Source organism: Solanum pennellii, chromosome 10, assembly GCF_001406875.1.
Source record: "Solanum pennellii chromosome 10, SPENNV200".
NCBI classification, from domain to species: Eukaryota; Viridiplantae; Streptophyta; class Magnoliopsida; order Solanales; family Solanaceae; genus Solanum; species Solanum pennellii.
Genome location: NC_028646.1, coordinates 26,653,830 through 26,678,447, shown reverse-complemented (window position 1 = coordinate 26,678,447; position 24,618 = coordinate 26,653,830). Strand labels below are relative to the sequence as shown.

The 24,618-nt window shown below is 31.7% G+C and overlaps 1 protein-coding gene and 1 pseudogene across 1 annotated transcript; one reads left to right on the top strand and one right to left on the bottom strand.

The window, feature by feature from the left end:
• Nucleotides 1-243: 243 nt before the first annotated feature.
• LOC107001172 lies at nucleotides 244-639 on the top strand. Its single transcript, XM_015199321.1, has one exon. The coding sequence runs from the start codon at nucleotides 244-246 to the stop codon at nucleotides 637-639; it is 396 nt and encodes a 131-aa protein (XP_015054807.1).
• A 7,443-nt stretch (nucleotides 640-8,082) lies between these two features.
• LOC107001871 lies at nucleotides 8,083-9,189 on the bottom strand (annotated as a pseudogene).
• Nucleotides 9,190-24,618: the final 15,429 nt, after the last annotated feature.

Genomic DNA, 24,618 nt, shown 5'->3' with positions numbered 1-24,618 from the left:
TTGAGTTAGGAAGGTTTCCACGATAAATCTTTGTTTTATTGTGTTATGATAAAATTACAAGAATCTGGTTCTTGTTCTAGGGGTAAGGTTTCTTCAATTGGTATCAGAGTAGGTCTTTTCATTAAAAGACTAACATCTTGAAAAGGATCAATGGCTGCACCACCTACACCACAGGAAAGAGCTTCATAAACTCGACCACCACTGTTTAATGGAAAGTATTATGGATGATGGAAGAATCGCATGATGGATCATTTACTAGGAGAAAATCCAGACCTATGGGGAGTCGTGTTGGACGGTCCAACCATACCCATGAAGAATGGAATTGATGGAACCACTAAAGTACCAAAAGATAGGAAAGAATGGAATGCTGCAGATAAACTTGCAATTCAGAACAATGCTAAAGCAAAAAAGATCTTGATATGCGGATTAGGTCCAGATGAATACAATCGAATATCATCATGTCAAGATGCTAAAGCAATATGGGAAACTTTGCAAACTGCGCGTGAAGGAACAACTCAGGTAAAGAAGTCTAAAATAGATAACTTGAACAGACAATATGAACTGTTTCGAATGACAGAAGGTGAAACAATCCAAGAGATGCATACCAGGTTCACTAATATCATTAATGAAATCTACTAACTAGGTGAAATAATTCCCGATGGGAAAGCAGTCAGAAAACTTTTGAGTGTTTTTCCAGAATCTTGGGAATGTAAAGTAGAACCCATTACTGAAGCCCGTGATCTAGATAAGTTAGCTATGGATGAACTCATTGGAAATCTCATGACCTATGAACTCAAGAAAAAACAAGAAAAGGAAATTGGAGGCAAAAGAAAAGAGAAGAACCTAGTTCTTACAGGCACAACACCAGAAAATTTTGAGGACGAAAACATTGCGTTAATGACCAAAAGGTTCTGAAGAATGTAAAAAAGGGGACAGGTGTACCACAAAAGGAACTCTCAAAAAATCACTGAAATCCAATAGATCAAGTATGTCACAAGTGTGGAAGTCCGGATCACTTTGTCAAGTTTTATCCATTAAATGCTCTAGAGAAAAAGAGGAATAGTTCAGAAAAAGAAAAGGAAATAAAGAATGATAAGTACATTCCCACAAACAAAAGAATGACCAATCAAGAAGCGGATCTTTCAACTAGAAGAGCCTTTGCCGCTATGGGGGACTTATCTGAAGAGGAATTTGAGGATGGAGGGTTCGAAAATCAGTCACTACTTGAAATAGAACAATCAAATAAATATGATTTTCTTGCACTCATTACTGAAACAGATTCTGAAGATGATGAAGAAGATGACAAACAAAGCAAGGTAAGTTTTCATCACATCAAAGTAAATATTGAATCATATTCTGAAAAGGAACTAGAGTCCTTATTGAGTATTCTTATAGATGCATATCAGTCTGTCAATTCTGAAAGAGAACAAGTGATGGATAACTATGCATCTTTAAGAGAAGTCAATGACAATCTTGAGAAACACAATCACTTTCTTCAAAATAAATTAAAAGAACAGATTAAAATCTCAGAGTTAAGTCACAAGGGAAAAAACTCTGCTAGTGAACTTCAATTAGCTCTAGAAGAAAAAATAAAATTGTTAACCATAAAATGTCAAGATTTAACAGAAAGGAATATGTTGCTACAAGAAAATCTAGATCAATACCAAACTGGATCTGGAAAGAAATTTTAGATGGACCAGGTCCTCTGAAATTTTAACTCAGATTCAAGAAAGGCAAACCACTAGTCGAAGTGGGATAGGTTTTGAAAAACAGAATAATCTTGTGTCACACACTATTCACATGTATAAAAGTTTATGCACTTATTGTGGAAACTCAGGTCATTTAAAGAATCAATGTAAAGCTTTATTTGAGGTTTTTCAGAAAAATGTTAAGTTCACCCAAAGAGAAAAGACTGATACGGCTAAGAACCTGGTTCGAAATAAAAATGCTTTAAATAAAAGGTTTTCTTATTTGCCTTTATGGGCTAGAAGAAATCTTATTCATCCTTTTACTCACATAAAGGGGCCCAAGCTAATCTGGGTTCCCAAGACTAGTCTTTGACTAGTGTTTCAGGTGAAGGTGAGAGGGAAAAGGCCAACTTGGTACATGAATAGTGCATGCTCCAAACAGGTGCTAAAAATGGTAGAAAATTTCCTCTCGCTCTTTGATTTTCAAGGAGGCAGTTTATTCCTTTAAAAGGATGAGAAAAATGAAAGAGACAAAAAAAAGTTGAAGAAAGTGACATGATATCAAACATCTTTAATGATGCAAATTTAGGGAACACTACATATGAACCTGCTTCACATTTAACAATCATTGATGCAACTGCAACATGAATTACTACTAATCTATGGTTCTGGAGATTGGGGGAATAATAGAGCAATCGGGCAGTAAGAGTATGCTACACCTTTAGGGGGAACTTTGTTGTGTGAACATGGTCCTTGTTGTTCATTGGAAGGTATTGAAAATTGACAAGGGTTGGTTCTCTATGACAACTTGAGATTCGTTTGATCTTGGAGAATATGATGATGCGACATTCTCATGAAGGCCTTGAATATGAAAAATTTGAGAAAAATCAGTCAAAGCATGGTCTTATCGAAACAAATTGATGCATTATCATGATTTCCTTTAATAATTGGCTAGTAAAACGAATAATCTTATGCTTGAGTGATTATACAATGAATATCTGCTAACTCAACCTTGTACTGTAACAGGTACACACTCAAATCACATCTCAAACAATGTTTAGAAAGTCTGCGGATGTTATCTCTTCTCTTTGCTAACACCATTAAGTAAATCATGAAGAAACACAAAAAAAAGGGGAACCTGGTTTCTCTGTAATACTCAGGTACGTACCATCCTTTGTCAATGCATTAATTTCCTGAGTTTGGGTCAAACATAAGCACTAATGAACCTGGTCGATCAACAAAAAATCAACTTTCTTAAAGATCACCAAGAACCCTCTTTGACAATAAGCATCGTTCAATCTCAAACTGCTCTAATGATGAAAATCTCAGTATTGAAGTCACTCATGCTTTAATTTAGGGGGAACCTTGCTTTACCACCCACATCTGAACCAGGTTCACAAACTCCAAATTGATATTTCATCCATTCCAAGTGTATAACTTGTCTATCTCTCAGGGGGAACAATTCTCACAGAAATAAATTGTTGTTTGCTTTCATTATTGATAAACACATCTCTTTGTGCACCAAAATGTGATGAATCTCTTACTGGTAGTTGGTACTCCTTCAAAGTTGTCATCAAGAAAAAGGCTATCAAAAAAAAAAAGAAAAAAAAAAGAAAGAAAATCATGGAGGAATGAAAATGTTACGGAGTAGAGTTAAAAAAAAAGGTGATGATGTATCTCATGTTTCTCTTGATGAAATTTCACATTCTATGAAAACTGATCAGAATAAAGAAGGTGGTGCACAATGGGCATACTGAAAAAATTTATCAATGGCAGTAAACATCCCTTTCTTCCTCACTTTAGTAATCTTTGTCCCAATCCTTATCCTCAAATTTTGGACTCTTTTGACTCGTTGATGTTCTTATGTCTGTCTCATACTCATGATATTATATGTTTTTGATTAAGGGCATAAACTGGTACATATTTGTTTATTTCGTTTCTCATTGAAGATCTTAATTGTGTATGAGTTTAAGATGACTAATATCCTCAGATTAACTAACCATTTTGTTAGCAGAAGTGTACTTGAAAGTGTTGCCCAAGTGGCTATGAGTTAAAAATGATATTGCACTCATTGAATGTTATTCGAGTTCTTTGGTTATTGGTTTTCAATGATGCCAAAAGGGGGAAAGTATATAATGTAGATAGACATATGTATAGTTTGTCATCATCAAAAAGGGGGAAATTGTTGGGGAATGAGAAAACATGAAGTTTGTAGTTTTGATGGATGACAAAGAATTGAAGTTTTGATCACTAACAAAGAGTCTTGATGTGTAACAAATCATTGGTTATCATCATCAAAAAGGGGGAAAATGTTGGTATGTAGGAGAACAAATAAAGTAGTTTTGATGATTGATAAAGTGAAGGCATGGTGTCGTATGTATACAATTATGAGAGTTGCGACAAAGAAGAAAAAGTATTGAAGAAAAGAAGAAAAAGTGCAGAATTGTAAAGAAGGAAAAGAAGGAAACAAATATGGAAATAAATAAAGAAGGAAAAAAAAAAAAAAAAGTAGCAATTCAAGTCAAAGAAGGAAAGAAATAAAAAAGTAGCAATTCAAGTCAAAGAAGGAAAGAAATAAAAAAGTAGCAATCCAAGCCAAAGAAGGAAAGAAATAAAGAAATTACCATTCAAGTTAAATAAGGAAAGAAGTAAATATAGACAAGTTAAAGAAGGAAAAGGATTTGTAATTCCTTTCCTTGTAGAAGTTGAAGGCAAATCAAATCTATAAAAGGATCAAGAAGTTGAAGGAAAAAAATGTCTTCGCAATCACAAAAATCGAGAGAATTTTTCCAGCAAAGCCAGAACGATAGGTATTGCATATTCACGAAATATATCATCTTGAGAGCAGTATTTTCTGGAGAAAAAACGCAGGCCTTTGTTACAGAAACGCAGGGACCAGGTTCACGTTCATCACAGCAAAATAAAGACAAGGTTCACGAAACCTGTTCTACTCAAAACTATTGGATATTGAAGTTTGATCAATTAAAGTCTAGGGTTATTAGTCTTTATTGATTTGTTCTAGGTTTATTATTGAGTTGTAATAATTCCTAGATTTGTAACAAGAAGTCGGTTTGACTTCTTGGGAGTTGAGTCTTGAGAGAATTGTAACAAGAAGTGGGTTTGACTTCTTGGGAGAGAGGTTGTGAGAATTGTAAACAAGAAGTGGGTTTGACTTCTTGGGTGGTTAGAGTTAACAAGAGTTGAGAGTTTTTGTAAACAAGAAGCGATTTTGACTTCTTGTTGAGTGGAGAGTTTTCGATTATAGTTAATCGAAAAGGGTAGAAGTTTAGAGTTAGATTCATTGATTAACTGAGTTGTAAATCTTGAATTAATAGAAAACTTCGGTGTGGTTTTTCCCTTCCTTGAGTTAGGAAGGTTTCCACGATAAATCTTTGTTTTATTGTGTTACGACAAAATTACAAGAACCTGGTTCTTCTTCTAGGGGTAAGGTTTCTTCACAAACCTGTGAAGGACTTCATCAAAAGTTATATGTAGCTAATTGTAATTGAGGCTCACAATGCGCTTGAATGCTGTTATATGCACTTTCATGATGATTCTATTGCTTGATTCACCCGAAATTTTCATAAATCAGGCACATATTTTAGTCGATTTGAATATAATTAAAATCATTTAATTTATTTACCAAAAAGAATTACAGGTTTGACTAAAAGGATAAGAAGATTATAGAAAATAAACAAGGAGAAAATATAATTAGAGAACACTTTCATTTGAATAAAGTTTTAGGCAACAACAACACACAGACCTTTGCAGGTAGAGAATCAAGAGTATATGCATGCAAGCTGATGTAATTTGTGCAGAGCAGGAAAAAAATGAACGCAAGAATGTAACACAAAATTGCAGAGTCAATATTCCAAATTATTGATGTTGTAACAAAAAATCAACCAAGCACGATTTATTCATATTCCATGATTATTTCTGATTGTTTTACCTTCTACGATTTACTACAAACATGGGTACCAATAATTTTTCAATTCTAATTCAACACAACAGATGATGGGACACTTGAGGTATTTGAACAAAATCACGATTGGTCTTCCCCATGCTATGGTGTATGTGTTTTTTCTTGTATTCTTGCTACACCTTATTTTGAATGATGCTAATGTAAAGTACTATTTTGGATCACTTTCAGTCATAAAATTACAATTTTTTTCCTATGGAGGGACAAAGAAAAAGTGGATACAAGATGAAGTTTTATCCTTCCAAGATTGGTGAACAAAATCAATGATTTGAAATCAAGAATTAATGTTTTTTTAATGATTTACTAGGTTTAGAATAATCTAAACCAAGAAACACACATTTGACAATATGAGAGGTTGATATCGTTCACATGATAAATATATTATGGTGTATTGAGGGGTGTTTATGGAAAATGATATGGAGGAACAGGGAAACCTAGCTTCTACTAGCTAAAGAAAGAATAATATATCATCATATTGAGTATCTTATACTTCACATGAACATGTACCAAACAATAGAGAAAGTGATAATTGATAAACTCCATTAAATAGTAAGAATTTTACAATCTTTCAAGTTCTTATATATGTGACAATACCAAATTTCTAGTATTCGAATATTAAAAATGATCGTTCATGATCATAATGAGATCATAGACTACCGTGTGAGGTGTAGGTAATATAAGTTATTTAGTTTTAAAGAAAAACATATATTCATGTGTTTTATACATGTGGACATTATTTCTTTGTTCGTATATCATCGGTTGAAAATCATTTACATTCGAGAAATTGGTATTAACATACTAATCGAGTATAGTGGCGGAGTAAGAAATTAAGATATCCCATATAAATTATGTAGTATTTCTATGTCATAATTTACTCAACAAAAGCTTAGAGAACTTTTGGCTCACTTGACATAAGTTTCATAGAGAATAAGTTATGTTTCGTGCAACATAAATTATGGGTTCTTAAATCAAACTTTTTCCTTTCTCAACATAAGTTCGATTGAAATTAAGTTATATGTCTCTTACGACATAACTTGTGGATTCTGAATTTGAATGTTTATCTCGCATGGGATAAGTGAATTAGGAATAAAGTTGTGCATTACAACACAACTTGTTATGTTTTTTCAGGCGTAACTTGTGGTAGATTATGATTCAAAAATATAAATTTATACCGAACATTTTTTTGTTGTTGTTATTTGGTTTCAAAGATATATTTGATCATATATCTTTTACATAAAATATTGATGGATAAAAACTAAAACTCGTCATATTTGAGGATAAAAATTAAGATGACCCCAAAATATGGACTTATGAGTCCATTTATACTGGACAGCCCACACGATTGGCATACATATATTGGTATATTTAAATAAACAAAATGATGCTTTTAATCGGAAAGAATTAGTTCAATTTTAAACTTTTCGATTTATCCTTACAAGATATGATATATATGTAATTTTATATAGATTTATAATTTGTTTTAGGCTTTTCTATTTCTTTTTTAAAAATTATATACTTAATCAAATAATATCACATTATGATCTGGAACAACGAGAGTAATATAATAGTAATAATTAGTTGTCCAATAGACGTGAAAATGAAACTTAAGAAAACTTTAGAAACAAAGAAACACATTTTGTCATCCAAGATAAAATAAAATGAGAGAGAATTGTGAGACAATTTTAATGATGATGATAATTGTCATTATTTTGTTATTATTGTCATTATTCACTATCATAAATTATAATGATCGTCACACATATGAAAACTTAAAATGATTTTATTACTCAAATAGTCATTCAATTATTAAAATTATGTGATTAAGTCATAATTCTTTTGTCATAAAAAAATCACTCTTCCATTAGTATTTCTCTCTAAATCATTTTGATCAATTATTCAATGTTTGAGCCCTAAATTTTTTATTTGGCATTTGGAGTTAAATAATCTCAAATAAAAAACAAATTCCTCCAACTTCATTAACAGCCCTGTAGTACTAGAAAAAACATGAGTTCTGGTGAAAAATAAAAGGGAAAATGTACAAGTGTTCCTCAAATTATGCTCGAAATCTCATAGAGACCTTATACTATACTAAGGTCATATTGCCCTCCTGAACTTATTTTATAAATAATTTTCTATCCTTTTTCGGCCTACATGGTACTATCTTGTGGGTCCAACGCGTGTTGACATTTTTTTTCAAGCTAGTACCACATAGGTCAAAAAGGGGTAGAAAATTATTTATAAAATAAGTTGGGGTGAGGGTAATAGGATCCTAGTATAGTATAAGTGTGTCTCTGAAATTTCGGGTAAAGGTTGAGGGGTACTATGCATTTTTCCAAAATAAAATAAAGAATATAAATTTAATACTAAATTTGCAATCAATTTGAGTAATAATTAGTCAAAATAATATTACGACAATAGAACTTTTGTTGTTTGTTCTGTTATATTACTCTTAAACACAAATACTGCAAAATTGATTTGCAAAATAAATAATTGCATTCCATTGACATTATAGCATATTAATACCTAATCAAACATATGAAAACTTCAATCCAGATCCTTGAAACTTTTCTTCTATGGTATGATTGAGTTTATCACTCTTCTTTGTAGTAAAATAATTCTTCCAATCTCCAATTTCTCCTTTACGAAAGAACAAATTATATGCCTCTCCAGTTGAAAACTGTCCATTTGTATTCACTTCCAAATTTCTCAAATTCTCAAAACTACACATTTTTAATATCTCATCCACCACCCCACAATTTTCTTCCTCTGTGGAAATTGGACATTCCAAGAATTCAGCCAAGCGTTTATGCTGAACTTTTGGTTTCTTTTAAATTTCTTCATACATTAAAAAAAGTATTTTGGTAGGCTTTTATATGCTTTTTTCCCAATAATCTAACACGTGATTCCAAAATGGACCATAAAGGCTCACCCCCTCACAGAAAAGATCAAACATTTCTTCAATAGAATTGGTATCGTTGTGATGACGTAATAAATTATTTGTGAAATGCCACATAGAAATAAAAGTGTCCCTAGGATTTCTACATAAGTAGACAAGTTTGGTTTTTGAATCCTGGACTGATTTTGGCAATGAAGCAAAGGGCACATGAGTTGCCAAGAGTTTAGGTGAAGTGAAGGTTGAAAAATCAGGGACTCGACCATCAATATAGAGTTCATGCTCCAAGAATGGAACAAGAACATGAGGGTTATTGACAAGTAAAGGGTGATTAGGTTCAAAAATAGGATGTTTCACTCGATTCACCAGAGCAAATAAATGTGATTTTAACCAAGTAGTTCCTGATTATGGAGTTGTAACAAGAATGATATCACTATCTTCGGCTTGAAATTGTTGTTGAAATGCAATCACACCTTGAAGAAATCTTGGTGGTGTCCAAAAACCTTGATAATTGTAGATATATGATCCAATCCATCCTTTATCTTTTGGCAAGATGGAGAGCAATTTCTTACATTCTTCACTTAGATTATCCTCCTGTAAATATTTGGGAGAAGAAGTTGTCATGATTTGTGAGGATTGAGTGTTTTCTTAAAGTTTGAGGCTTTTATAATAGATACGCATGAATAATACACTTAATATCCATGTGAATGTGTAGTCATACTCATACAATTCATGTGACCTCACTACTTCACATATTTCTTGTCTTACTATTAGTAATAGTTATACTTTGATTCACTGATTTGGTTTGTCAAGAGAATGCTATTAATGTGAGTGTAAGAATAGTTAGCGAGGCACTCAAAATTCATGCAGTGTTTTGTCATCTTTTTCAAGTAATGATTTTAATTTCAAGAAGAATTTTTTGGTGTTTATTAAATCACTAATCTTTTTAACTTATGACCATGAAAATCTAATTTAAACATAAAAAATTAATTTAACTATATACCTCCTCCAATGCTTTTAATTATCCCTGATAAAGGTTGTACTTTTAAGAGAAGATAAATAACGTGAATATTTTACTATAGTATCCGTATTAAGTAATACACAGTTTTAATGGACTTGTGAGTGATTTGTGAAAACAAATAGTCAATGTTAAGTATAATTTTCTTTTACAAAAAAATGTCTTTCTCTTAATAAGCTAAAGTAATCAAATTGTCACACCTCAGACCTTGGAGGTGACCAGACCTCGAAAATTATTATTGGCTCCCAAGGAAAATAACCTTAGCCTGACTGTCTTCTTAGAGGATGACCTATTCAATATTGATAAGTTTAAAANTATTGTCTATCCATGAAGCCTCTACTATTTTAAGATAAGCACCGACAAGAACTACCAAAAGTTAATTAAAGACTAGAGTCCTCTGAAAGGTAGGAGGCATCATCAAAAGTTTATAGACAAGTTGGTGAGCTCAATGAAATGCATGTTGATGATCCTGAATACTTACATATGCATCACATAATGATGCAGATTGAATGACATTAGTATATTGAATGTACGACTATGTGCTACGGTTGAGTGAAATAATAACTGAAGTGAAAGGCTGAAATATAGTTTAAGTAAAGTAACACATAAATATGAGATAAAATCATTAAGCTTCATAAATATGAGCCTTGTGATGATACAAATGAAATTACTACAAATTATAAGTTCTTTAATATTTAATGTTTAATCATAAAAAATAATTAAAAAAAGTTGTGAATTTAAAGTAATTATTTAAATTATTCAACTTTTATCTAGTTTAAAAAATAGTAATAATAGTATGTATTATGAAAAGTATGAAAAAAGAAAAGAGAAGAAGAAGTCTTCAAAATTTAAAATTGTCTTTCTTTATCCTAATTATCTCCATTTTCCTTAACTTATTTCCTAAAAAATCCTCCTTTCATCAAAGTTATTTTATTTTTTTATTCTATCTATTTATTTATAAAAAATTTTCTCTCTATTGGACGATGTTTTTTCTTTTTACACGTTTTTTTTCTTCTTCTTTTCTCTTTTTCTTTCTTTTTTGTTGTTTGTTTGTTTTATTTATTTTACTTTATTTTTATTATTTGATTTGTTAATATCATATTACTATTGTTTAATTTATTCCCTTATCTAAACACTAAAATTCTTAACTAGATTTCAAACTAAACTCTTCACTCTCTCACGTTCATTTAAATTTACACCGAACTCGCATCCAAATGATTATAAAAAATACACGCTCAATAGGAAAAACATAGACAAAAATACACGATAACTCAAAAAGAGACGGAGATGAAAAAATACACAAAGGAAAAAAAAGCAAGAGAGAAAAGATAATAAAAAATAAGTTTTGTTTGAGAATTAAGTTAGTTCGAGTTTCGTTTGAGGTTTCAGAGTCGTGGCTCCTTAAAGTTAATATTGGTTATTGACTTTGGAAATCAGTAGATCATAACAGTTATTTTGTGGTATCAATATTCACATCGAGGTAACTCAATTCTCGTATGATTTAAGTTGAATACTTGTATGAAAATATGATTTCAATAATATGATGTTCTTCAAATCGCATGGATTATGTTTATCATCATTTATTATTATTATGCACTTTAGATGCAATTTGCAATTTATATTGAAATCAGTGTCATGATATTTAATTGTTAAGCTTGAATAGATTAGTATTTCTTTCAGTCTACTCTTCACTTCAGAGATTTTGTACTTGTAGATTCGGATTTAAGCTAACTTTAATTGATTAGTGACTAAGAAAAATTTAAATTATGTGTAATATGTTTTAATGTTTTTAATATATTATTTCAATTAAAATTAGAATAAGCATAAGATGGTTATCACTTTAATTCGAATTATTAAAGTTTTTCATTAAGAGGTTATATGGATATTATTTAGAGTTATAGTTTAAAAAATGAAATAAAATAAAAATAAATAAATTAACAAATAATGAGGAAGAATGATTAAAATAATAATAATAAAACATAAGAAAAGGGAAAAAAAAGACAACAACAACATGTATAGAAAAAAAAAGAAACAACAAACTGTAACAAAAAAAAGTAATAAAACAAAAATGTTAAAACAAGAAATATATATATATATATATATATATATATATATATATATGCGTAAAAAATAAATAAAATAATAAAAAATATACAAGAAAAAAGACGTGCAGACAAAAATAAGAAAAAGAAAAAAATAAAAATAAAAAGTAATCTTCCCAAAAAATAGTCCTAACCTCTTTAGGATTTCTTGCTATAACTAATTATAAATCTAATGAAAATTTATCTCCTATTTTAAATTAAACTAAAAATTAAAAACAATGTTGAAATTATCTTAACTCTAAAAATCTCATTTCTAGGTGAACTCTTATTCCTAGCAATTAAATACATCTATATGTTCTATATATGGTAATATACAAAATAATATTATAAATATATGCAAAAAGAAAAAAAAAACTTACGGACTTTCAAAAATTCAAATTTGTAAATGTTCATTTTTTTACTTTACTTTATTTAGTTTGAATAAGTTTATGTGCATATACATATTTTTAATTAATGGATATATATTAAATCAATAAGACATTTTAAAATAAGTTTAAAATAAATGAGAGAATAAAAGTAAATAGTATTTGTATTATTAAGTTAAATAATATAATATCCAAAAATTAAGTCATATCATACTAAAGTCAATAAAGAGATCGTGCTATAACTACGGGACTCGAGGGGTGTCTAATACCTTCGCCTCAGTCAACTAAATTCCTTACCCGAATTTCTAGTTTGCAGACTAATAAAAATAGAATCAACTTTTCTTTTGATTAGGGATCTAAATAAGGTGAATTGGAACACGAAAACTCAATTCCAAGTGGGGACTCTGAATAATAAAATAATTCCTTTTCAAAATGTGATTTTAAGTGGAAAAACTCTTTTTCTTTCAAAATATTTAAAAAATTAAATTTTGAGGAAAAAAAGGGCGTGATATCTGTATGAAAATTTTCACCTGGTATGTGGGATTTTACTAATGAGTATATTTAACACACTAGGTCCCTATTTTTCAGTCAAATTCTTGATTCCCTTAATATTATTTAGAACAAGGGTTTCTTGAATGTTAGAAATTGTCGGGTTAGTAGTCAGAATGATCCAAATCATATTATCATGAATTTCGTATCGTTTTCTGTAAGTTCTTTCATAGATTTAGAACCCTAGCTATGTAGTTCTTTCACTTCATGAATTACACATACTAGGTCAATTATTTTATATATATATATACATACATGCCTCAGTTTTTATATGTTTATTTATCAGTATATTTGTGTTGCATTCTTAGTTTGTATGTAAGTATTTTGAGCTATCCAATATTACATTAAGTCAGTCATAAATTGATAATTACATGATCAATTGGATTAACTTAATATCGAGTGGACTAGGGTCAGGCACTCTCATAGTCCCAGAACTACGTGCCCCGTAGATAAAACCCTTATATGGGCACTATACTTAGTGATCACAATAGTCATGCCTCTATACCTCTGGTAGGGTATATTGATTCCTCTCGAATGGACGTATACATCGTACTCCACATTTAGCTCATGTGATTTTATATAGCTTATTACTATCTCCCACAGTTCAACAAGATTTTATTGCATTGACCATGTTACCAGTTACAGTCAGATTTCTGTCCCAGCATGTTATAAACTTGGTTATTGCATTCCATTAGTTCATTTTCTGTATTCTCAGTATGTTATCATGCTTATCTTTTATCATTAATCATATATATGCTTTGGTTCAGTTATTTCAACTTTATTCTGTCTTGCATGATTAGTACTACTCAAGTACTAACACATACTCTGCGCGACATCTTCTTCTGATGTAGGTTCAGATTCTCAACTTTCAGATCACACATAGATCAGTTCCCGATCTTCAGTTTAATAACATCACTGGTGAGCCCTCATTCTTCTAGGAAGAGTGACATGATTATCTTCCTTTGCTTTTAGCTTTATTTTCACTTTTGCTAGATTTTAGATGGGGCATGTCAGAACACTTCTAGTCAGGTAGAGGTTATTTTCAGACATAGTTAGTTTCAGCTTTATTACTTGAGTTTGACTTTTCTATTGTCATTTAAGTCTCATTTTTCCTTTATTCAGATTTAGTATGGGATATTCTCCATTATTTCAGATTATCTTATGATTAGCTTCCTCATAATGATTCTTTACTTCAGTTCAATTTAGTATGCTTATGATATGTCATAAAGTTTAGTTTGGTGTCACTCGTGATCCTATGTTCCGTGTCCGCGTCCTACGGGTAGCTTCGGGGCGTGATAAATAAAGTGTTTGGCAAAACTTGACGAACACTTGAAAACCCTAGATTTATCATCTTGGATCTTTGCTCTAAGGCTTGAAAGCATTAATAAGAGTAAAAGGGTTCATTTACATATTTTAGAACCTTATTCACGTGTAAAAGAGCTAGGGTTTAGGTTTAGAAGGGGTGGGAATACTCTGAAACACCTCTCTTAAAAGTTGTCAAAAAACTTTCATAAGGCCATCTACAGTTCGTGGCTTGATATACGGACCGTGGATCTCATCCGCTGAATTCATATTGAAATTTTAAGTTTCAAATGTTTATTCTACAGGTCCAAACTACGACCGGTAGAAGTTTACGACTTGTAGATGGGTAAGTAAGAAATAAATCCAAAATTTGTATCTTATTACTTTTTTCACAAGTGAACAATATGGGCCGTTGAATGTTCTATGACCCGTAGAAGTGATTTGTAAGTCACTTACTCAAAAACTCTATTGTGGTAGTCCCTGATAAAATGGTCATAATTTTTTACTACTCACTTGAAATGAGAAGAACTTGACTGTGTTCTAAAGAGGAAACATAGAACATTTAATAGGTAATGGGCCACCTAATTCATTATATGCTAAGAGAAATAATTGTTTAATGTTTATGCAACATCTCGCAACTAGAAACGACTAGAAAAGAGTTTAAAATCTGAAAATATTTATTTTTGAAAAGAATACGAAAAATCTGGGAAATTATTTAAGTTAGGAAAGTGAGTTTTGGTCATTTTCGAACGACCATAATTTCTACCTCAGGATGAGTTAGAGGTATTTTTTGATATGATTTGGAAAACCCATTGAAAGGTCTTTCCAATACCACCGAGTTTGCACAACTTTGATATTAAATGAGCGAGTTATGCCTTTCGGAAGTTGAGATGTTGGATTAAGGAAAATCCAATCCAATTTTGAGAAGGGCAAAGTTGTCTTTACCTTAATTTAATTAATTCATTTTCATGGATTTATTAGGGGTAAAGCTAAATTTATTGTTGTTCGGAAAAATAAGAATTACGCTTAGGGCTTGGAGAAGAGAGAAAAGTAGAGGAAGATAGAGAGAAGTCAAGAATTCGCCAAGAACGCCAAGCTCTGCGAGTGGAATTCATCGGGGGTGATCCCTATAAAGGTATGTGAGATCATTTAGTGTTAGGTCAGTTCAACCACACACCAAACTTGTCTCAATTAAGTGATTGGTGAGTTGTTTACATGTCAATATGTGAAGTTCTTGAAGAACATTGTCGAATTCTTGTTGGTTGAGTTATTGAATGCTTAGTGTTTTTTTGATTCGTGCTTGTAGGTTGTTTTTCGAGTTAAATCTATTGGTTATTGAGGGTGCTAATGATCCTTAGTGTTTGGGGAAAGAACCATGGAAGTCTAGAGGGTTTAGAGATGAAAAACAAAGGGGAAAAGTCGAGAACACCTAGGTAGAAGGGTTGGGAGTCGCGTCTCCCATATCCCCAAAGGAAAATCTCTATCCGTAGGGACTTGGGGCATCGCTCCATCCACCCCACACCTCTTAGAGTGCCAATGACGCCAATTGACTCCATTCATTCCCCACCTTTTCATACAAGTTTCTAAGTGATGTACCCATGTTTTTTAGTTGATTCCAACACTCTAAAATACATCTGAACATCATGAAATCATCCATAAACATGAGATCATGAATCTTGAATCCATAATCCAAATAAAGAAAAGGTAAGATCAAAGTCAAAGAAGTTAAGAGTCAAGTCTAGAAGTTAAGAAGCAAGTCAAATCAATGTTCTTAAAATTTTTGTAGGGTCTTTAAGAAATATTCTAACTTTGTTTTAAGACTTAAGTTTCAAGTTAAGTAACAAGTAAAAAGTTGAGTTCATTTCTCAAAAAGTTATAGGGAACTAAGTATTCCCTAAGAGTTGTTTTAAGACTCAAGTTTCAAGTTAAGTAAAGAGGAAAAATTTCAGTTCATTTCTCAAAAGATATAAGGGAACTAAGTATTCTCTAAGAGTTAAAACATGTTTTTTCACATATAAGATAAGAGGAAACTAAGTTTTCCTAAAAGAGAATTTAGCAAGAAAAGGGAACATTGATTCTAAGAGTGCTTATAAAGATAAGTGTTGAGCAATTATCTAGACCTAGAGAAAGAAGTTCTTTTAAAAAAACATGAGCTAATTATATTCTTGGAAGTAGTATTGAGAACACTATGGGGATGCGAGTTCATAATAACTCAAGTCTCCATAAACCATGAAGCTATCATGGGCATTAAAGGATCATACTTTTTAGATGATCACTTAAGTTAAACTAGTGGATCCATTAAGTTAAAAAGGTCCTATACCAATGGCAAGTTATAGGATGATCCTCCGCAGCGTGAAGTAAAACGTTGGACCATCACTTAGGCTAATAGTGATGGTTGTCGATTAGAGAATCTCCCACTAAAATTATATTACTTTAAATGAGTAAATTTAAGTTTGTTATTGATTTATATTCAATGAATTAAGATTGTTTTAAGTAAATTTAAGTTTGTTATTTCTTTATATTCGAATGCAAAACCTTTATACTCCTCTAACTTTGAATTTAAGCCACCAGTGAGTTAATATCAAATCAAGTTTATTACCGCCAAGTATCCTACTTCCTCATGTTTGTATGTATTTTTCATGATCAAAACAAGAAGTTTTAAAATGCCCTAATACCTGGTTAGAACACACACAACAATTTGGGCTTCTTAGCTTGTTCCTTTGATCCACATTCTAAGCCCTTTAAACAAAATTTTTTTTAGGCAATAAGTAATATTTTGTCAGAATAGTCCCAAATTAAGTTGGTTCTCCAATCTTACAATTAGTAAATATATAAATATTGTCAGTCCTATTATTTTTAAGCTTAATTTTTCTATATTATTAATACCCCTAAACTATTGGAGGGTCATACTACCCTCTTGAAATAATTGTCAAAATTGTAGTGTTTGTTGTGTTTAACCATTTAAGTACACTTTTGCACTCATTTTTGTATTTATGAAACTAAATAAATCATTTTGATATTTTAAAATTATTCTTGTTAATTCACACATGTTCTTTTATATACGAAATTTTCATGTCCTTGTAACGCTATTGATTCTTTGCACAAGTTCCTTTAATTTATTTGGTATATAAAACTGGAGCAAAAACTACAATTAGACAAAAATAATTTAAGGATTTAAATGATATGTAATAATTAAGTTTAGTGGGTAATAGCACACTTGTATAGTTTAGAAGTGTAAATAATACATTAAACTTATATTTAAAGGGAAAACATGATATTTTCATAATTTAAAGGTATAATTAATAATTTTGTGAAAATTCAAGGGTAATGAACAAGTGGCCACTGACTCACCACTGACTCACCCTGTTCATGTAACTTTCATCAGCATGACATAATAATAAAAAATATAAATCTCAATTAGCAAGTACAAAAATAAACATGAATAATTTGAATTTATGTTGCGCAGGATCCATTCGAGAGAAACACTGCCTAATAAAGAAAGATAATAAGTATATCTCCACTTTGAGATATCTGATTGGAGAAGACTAATCCCTTAAAGGAAAAAAATTAATGATAGTGAAAAGATTTGTTATCTTTTATAATTGATATACAAAAAAAATTAATTTCAAGATCATAACTTTTATGTTTATGATAGTGAAAAGATTAAATAAGAATCCGGTCAATGCATATAATTTACGGAAAAGGGCCTAAAATACCCTCAAAGTATTGAAAACGGTACAAAATTACCCTTCATCCACCTGTTGGCTCCAAAATGCCCTTCCCACCCACCTATTGGGTCCAAAATACCCTTTTTATCCACCTTTAGGTTCAAAATTGACCACTTATTTAACGGTTTTATATTTAAACTATTTAAATATTTTTTATAATACGTGGCGCTCAACAATTTGTTATAATTTAACTTATTAGTGTAATTTATAAATCAATCAACTACCCACCCATTACTAATTAAATCTCTCTAAATTAATGAACCCGTCACATTATTAATGCAAGCTACTGCTAATTAAGTGGTTTTTAAAAAATATAGAAGTAAATTATCATACATTCAAGTGGCTACATAAGAATCACCAATAAACTTAAAAGTCTGACTATGTTCGTCTTAATTATTGTTACGTCTCAATTATGTGATGTTACTTCATAGGTAACTTTTTTTCAAAATAATATATTAAAGGTTTTAAAATAAATCATAAATATTTATAAAATTATAAAATTATATTTAAAAAAGTGCATTAATTGATTTGGGATGTATTATTTCTTTACCTTTAATCATAAATTTCTAATTCAATTTTGAAAGAAAGTGTCCTCCTAAATAAGCGGCTCAACCTAAATTTAATTGGGGCTTCGATTCGGACTCGAATAATTTTGAATGTCATTTTCAGTAATGTATAATTTCATCGTGTTTTAGTAGTGTTTATGACGATTTCGATAATATAATTGAATTATTAATTGAGTGAGATTTAGTTAGTAATAAGTGGGTAGTGGATTGGTTTATAAATTATATTAATAAATTAAAATTATAATTAATATTTGAACGCCCAGTATTTAAAAAGATATTTTAAATATTTTTATTTTAAAACAATTAAAAAATGGTCAATTTTGAACCCAAAGGTGGATGACAAGGGTATTTTGGAGCCACTAGGTGGATGAAAAGGGCATTTTGGAGCCAGTAGGTGGATGAAGGGTAATTTTGTACCATTTTCAATACTTTAAGGGTATTTTAGGCCATTGTCCGTATAATTTATTAGTTATAATGTTTTGAAATCATTCTTATTGATTCACTTTGTATTTGGTCAAACTAAAATCCATAAAATCAGATAAATATTGAAAATAATTTACAACATGCTAGTTTTCATTTATCCTTTTCAAATCTTGAATCAAAGTACAAAGGGATACATCCTCCCATGAGTGTATATATGTATATAAGAACACAGATATATTACTTTTCCATAAAATTTCATACTTTATATTCATATTTTGCACCAACTATTAATTTTCTTCACCCGTTTCATACAAAACCATTTTTTTCTCAAGTACTTTTTCTTTATAAATCCTAATTTGTAATATATGGAGGGTCATCTTCCTCAACAGAAATTTACAAGGAATCAACAAAAACAACATAACATACCTGGTATATTTTCACAAGTGAATTATGTGAGTGGTGGTATGTATACATCCTTAGCCCAACTTTGTGAAGGTGTGAACGGTAATACAAATGGTAGAGATAAGTTGTTCGCAAAAAAAGTCTTGTACAACCAACTGCTTCCTTGATGAGTCAAGATCAACATCAATTTAAGACTCATCAAGATGTGAATATTGATAAACATGGTGGAGATAATTTGTTTGCACAATGGAGTGTTGTAAAGCCAAACGATTTTCTGATGAATTGTGACCAACATCAGTTGATTCATCATCAATGTGTTAATACATATACAAGTGTAACATCCCACAACTAGAAAGAAACAATTTTTGGAAATAATAAAAATCTCGAAACTTGTTAAGTGTATTAAAGTTGAGTTTTGGTCAACTTTAAATGATCATAACTCCTAACTCAGGATGAGTTATCTGTACTTTCAGATATGTTTGGAAAACTCTTGTAATAATTTTTCCAACGCCGCAAAGCTTGCGTTATTTCGAGTTCGTATTAGTGAGATACGACCATTGGAAATTGGGTTGTTCAAATAAGAAAATGTCCAATAAGAATTTTTAGAGGGAATTATGGTCTTTTCCATGTCTTAATATAAAAATTCGTCTTTATTGAATGAATTAAAGGTCAAAACTAAATTGGTTTTGTTTAGGCAATTGGAGATTTACGCTAGGGTTTTTGGAGAAAGAATGCAAGAGGAGAATGAGCAAATATTGTCGTTCTTAGAGGTGTAGCATGTGGATTTCGACAAGGATGGATTATTAAATAGGTATGTGAGTCTTTCCTAGCGTTGGGTTTGTTCACCCACGGGCCAAGCATGTTTATTTCAGCAAAGTTCATTCTAGAAAGTTGGAAGTTGATGAATCTTGAATGGTGTTCTTGAATTTGTTTTTCGTTCTTGAATTGGGCTGAATTGAGGAGTTTCTAAGATCTTTACATCAAGTTTTAGAGTTTTTTTTAGTTCGGTTCATGGGTACATATGCTGGGTACCACAATCTAAGGGAAAGTGAGAAGAATAGCCGAGTTAAGGTGAATTGGGGCTGTAAAACGAAGAAGGAAAAAGTCGGACAAGGAATAATAGAAGGTTCACGTCGCGGACCTGTTCCTTTAGGGTGAATATTTTCTGCGTGTAGCACAGAAGATGCGGGCTCCTCTGTTTCAAAACTAAATTTCTCGATCAATTATTGAAAAACATCTCCGCGTTGCGGACTTGTTTCAAGATAGTGATTTCTAGATCGTTTCTCATGGTTAGCTATCTAAAATCAATCCTAAATATCATCAAATCTTTTCTATAACAAATCATAATCCTTGAATCTATAATTCAATTCAAGGAAAATTAAGAGTTAAGTTAAGAGAAGTTAAGAGTCAAGTCTAGAGAATTTAAGAGTCAAGTCAAGAGAAGTTTATAAAGTTTTCAAAAGTCTTTTAAAATGTTTCAACCTTATTTTATGACTTAAGTTTTGAGTTGACTCAAGAGTAAAGCTTGAAGCTATTTCTTCAAAAGAGTATGTCGGGACTATGTATTCAAATAATAAATGTTTTTACATTTCAACAAGAAATGAAACTGAGATTTAAAAAGAGCCTCTGTGCTAGTTTTTCTTTAAAAAGGGAACTTCGATTTCCAAAAGAGACTGAGCTAGTTTTTCAGTAAAGAGGAACTGAGATTTCCAAGAGAGAATTTAAGCTAAGTTTTTAGTAATTATCTTAAACCAAAGAAAGTTTTTTTTTTAATATGAGCTAAAGTATATTTTCGGAGAAGTATTGAGCAATGATATGGGGATGAGTTTGAGTTAAGATAATTTGTGTCCTAAACCATGTATCCATCATAGGTAGTAAAGATTCATACTTCGATTACTTCTTAAGATACTTTTAGCAAAATCAAGTGGATCCATTAAATTAAGCGTTCTATATGACGACAAAGTATAAGAAAGTTCTCGCAGCGTGGGAAAGACACTGTATCACCAGTTAAAATCTTAGTGGTTGTTGTCGATTATACAAACTTCCAAAGAAACTATATTACTTTGTTATATGTGTAAATTTGAGTCGGTTACTGAATTTTCTTTAACGATCTAAGTTGCTTTTAGTATTTTATAAAGTTTTTCATATATTTCATGTGTTCAATTGCTTTATATTGATTTAAGTTATTCATGAGTCGAGAAGTGCCAAGGTAAGTGTTTCTTTGATAATATTTTCAAGCTTATGTTATGTTTAGCATTCAAACTCACATACTTGTACATTCATTGTACTGATGCCAGTTCACTTGCATCTAGGTAACCAACATAAACATCCAGCACATTGTTGATCCAATTGAGCACTTAGAGTGTTGTGATGAGCTTCCTTGCTTTCGAAGGATCCTTTTTTCTCATTCCTTTCAGTATGAGTCAGTTCATTAGGATGTCATTGGCCTGTCCCGACATCCATCATATTGAATAAAGGCTTCATAGATAGACAATTAGCAGTCAATTATCTTTACATTGTTATTTATTATGTATTAAGACTTGAGTTGCCAGTTTGGTCAAACTAAATGTTTTATCTTTAAAAACACTCTAAATTATCTTTTGAGACAGTTGATTTATCTAACAGGTCACAACACAAATCATCATATATACAACTTCATAATTAATGCACCAAACTTACAAGGAACACCAACTTCACATCATTATATGCTCTAAGCAACACAAACAATTCGGAACTATTTCCACAATTCACAGTGCACATATTTAATCATTTTCATTGCATTATGGAGGAACTACCATCTCCAATGTGAGACATTCTCATCATTTCATTCTAAGGATCAACATGCAATAACTTTTAAATCACACATAGGCATAATCAACATATCAACTCTTGAGACTATTAAGCAAATCTCGTTAGATTCACCTTGACATGAGAAATATAGATTAACTACTAATCTTCCCGTGTAATCATATAATATCATCAAGACCATACAATATATTATAAAAATGTTACTCTTAACATAAATATACATTCAACTCTTTATCTTAAGAAAGATTCCAAAGCATAACAAAACCACTAAGAATTTTGGTTTCAAGCTTGAATAAGAATAGAAGGAAAAAATAAGGATATCAACCACCTTACTACTCAATTCTTTCTCCCTCACTTAGGGTAAATCAATCTAAGAACAAATCAAAACAAACATAAAAAATTATGAATCATTGGGGCCTTTATTCCGGATTAGCTCCTCTGTTAGCTTCTGGCACGTAGAAACATGTCTTCTTTTGAGTGTTAGGATTCAGATCATCATGAGGATCTTGGTTGGTCTCCTTCCCTTTTGTTGCAAGAGTTGGAAATCTCTCATCTTATGACCCTTCTTTCCACACCCAAAATAGCCATCCGTTTTGGCAAGACACTTACCAAATGTTGGTTTTCACATGTAGTACATCTAGACCAATCGAAAGTAGAGAAACCTCCACTACCTCCTTGAGAATTTGGGTTGGACACACTATCCTTGCTCTCCATGGGGGAATCTTTATTGTAAAAACATCTTTTTAGACGTAGGTTGACTTGGTTCATCCTTCCTAGCCCTCTTCCCATCACTATTCATCTTCTTAAGCTTGGTCTCCTCAATTTGTTGGGCATACACCATGAGTCTACAGATATCCATATCATGATGGAGCATTACTGTACGACACTCTTCTTCAACCAAACCAGACACCCCCATCACAAACTTATTCATTCTTTCCCTAGATTTGGCTACAAAGGTTGGTGCATATTTAGAGAGTTGGGTAAAATTGCGAGAGTATTCCTTCAAACTCATTCCCCCGTGAAGGAGGTTCATGAATTCCAATAACTTTTCTCCCTCAACTCTAAGGGGAAAAACCTATCAAGAAAGGCCTTCTTAAACACTCCCCAATCTGTTGGGCCTTCCCTCACGTGTATCTCATCCCTCCATCGCTCAAACCACACTTGTGCCACATATTTTAGTTGGTAGTCGGATAGCTCCTCTTTTTCCCTAGAAGTTACCCCTATAGCATCCACCACCTTAAAAACCTCATCAATGAAGCGTTGTAGATCCTCATCCACCTTAGTTCCATTAAAAGTAGGAGGATTAATTCTCACGAAATCTTAGATTCTCGAAGCAGGAGTACTTGCATTTGGGTTCACTTAGGGTCTAACTCCTCGATTAGCTTGGGCCTTCATGGCTTCAGCTTGTGTAGTGAAGACTTGAGCTTGAGTAGTCATGAGTTAGGTCAAAGTTTGGAAAGCATCCCTTATCTTCACATTTGTCGTGGCCCCTTCCTCATTGGGAGCTTGTTGACCTTGGAGCACTTAAGGGGAAACCTCCTCATGCACATTCTCTTCTTGAGCTCTCCTTGAATTAGCCCCTCTTGTATTCATGTTCCTAAGATCACAAGCGTAAAATTAAGAACTCATAGACAAACACTTTAAGGAACGACTTCAAAAATATAAAGGAAGTGTAACTTCTATGTCCTATAGCCTCTCGCTCATAGATGTGTCACGACTTACACCAATGAACAAGACTCTACTAGACATGTTTTATGATACTTTGGACCCTAAGACTATATGCATAACCTTATGCTCTGATACAAGATTTTTCACGACCCTATAGCACCCCCAAGTTGCGACACATCATACTCGACCTCTCGTAGGTCTTATACAAGCCTCTTAGGATTCTTTCATCGCATAGGTTTGAAATGTAGTGCGTAAATTAAAACTTTTAACAAAAAAATCAATAAGGAAATTCTGTTATAAAATGTAGAAGAACTAAGTCTCATCACATGCTATCTTAGACATATCTCATTATCATAGGGTCACAACCCTTACCTTGAAAGAAACATACTAGTCTTTATACTAAGTCTTTACTGAAAAAAAACTAGAAATAACATCCACGTCCTCGAATATATGAGGACATACCAAGAGTCTTAAGAGAACAATCTAACTCCCAAGATCCAAGTCTAAGATCCTAACATTCTTCTACCTAAACTTGTAGAAATAGAGAATAATATGAAGTTTAGTACAATTAAACACTAAGTATGACAATCATGCAAAACATGCTTTAAAGAGGATAGTTTAGTTGAAACATGCTTTTCATGCTATTTTGATAAAACTTTATGAACCAAGTGTAAAGAACATCATACAAGTCAATCGTCATTATACAAAGCAATAGTCCCGTAATTTTGAACATATAACCATATCTATTAAGCAACCCATTAACCATTTAGACCTTCTATCCAAAGTTATCCCAACACCCACCTAGGCAAGACATAAAGAGACATCCCATACAACCTTCAATACACACCTAAGTGTTCCTTAAGTCTACCAAAGATAAGGACATTTCCTTTCCATCACAACTCAAAAAAATAATATTTATGTCACATCCGGGGAGCACCCCCTAGACGTAACCAGCCTCGTCGTCCTCATCAAGGAATAAGACTAACCTATTAGCTTACATCATTACATTCATACGTAAAAATGCGGAAAATTTAAAAACTTTTCTTCTATCTATCATAAGGTTTACATAGACCTCTCGCATACATATAATATAGTCATATCGAGTATACATAGACCCTTCGTATATA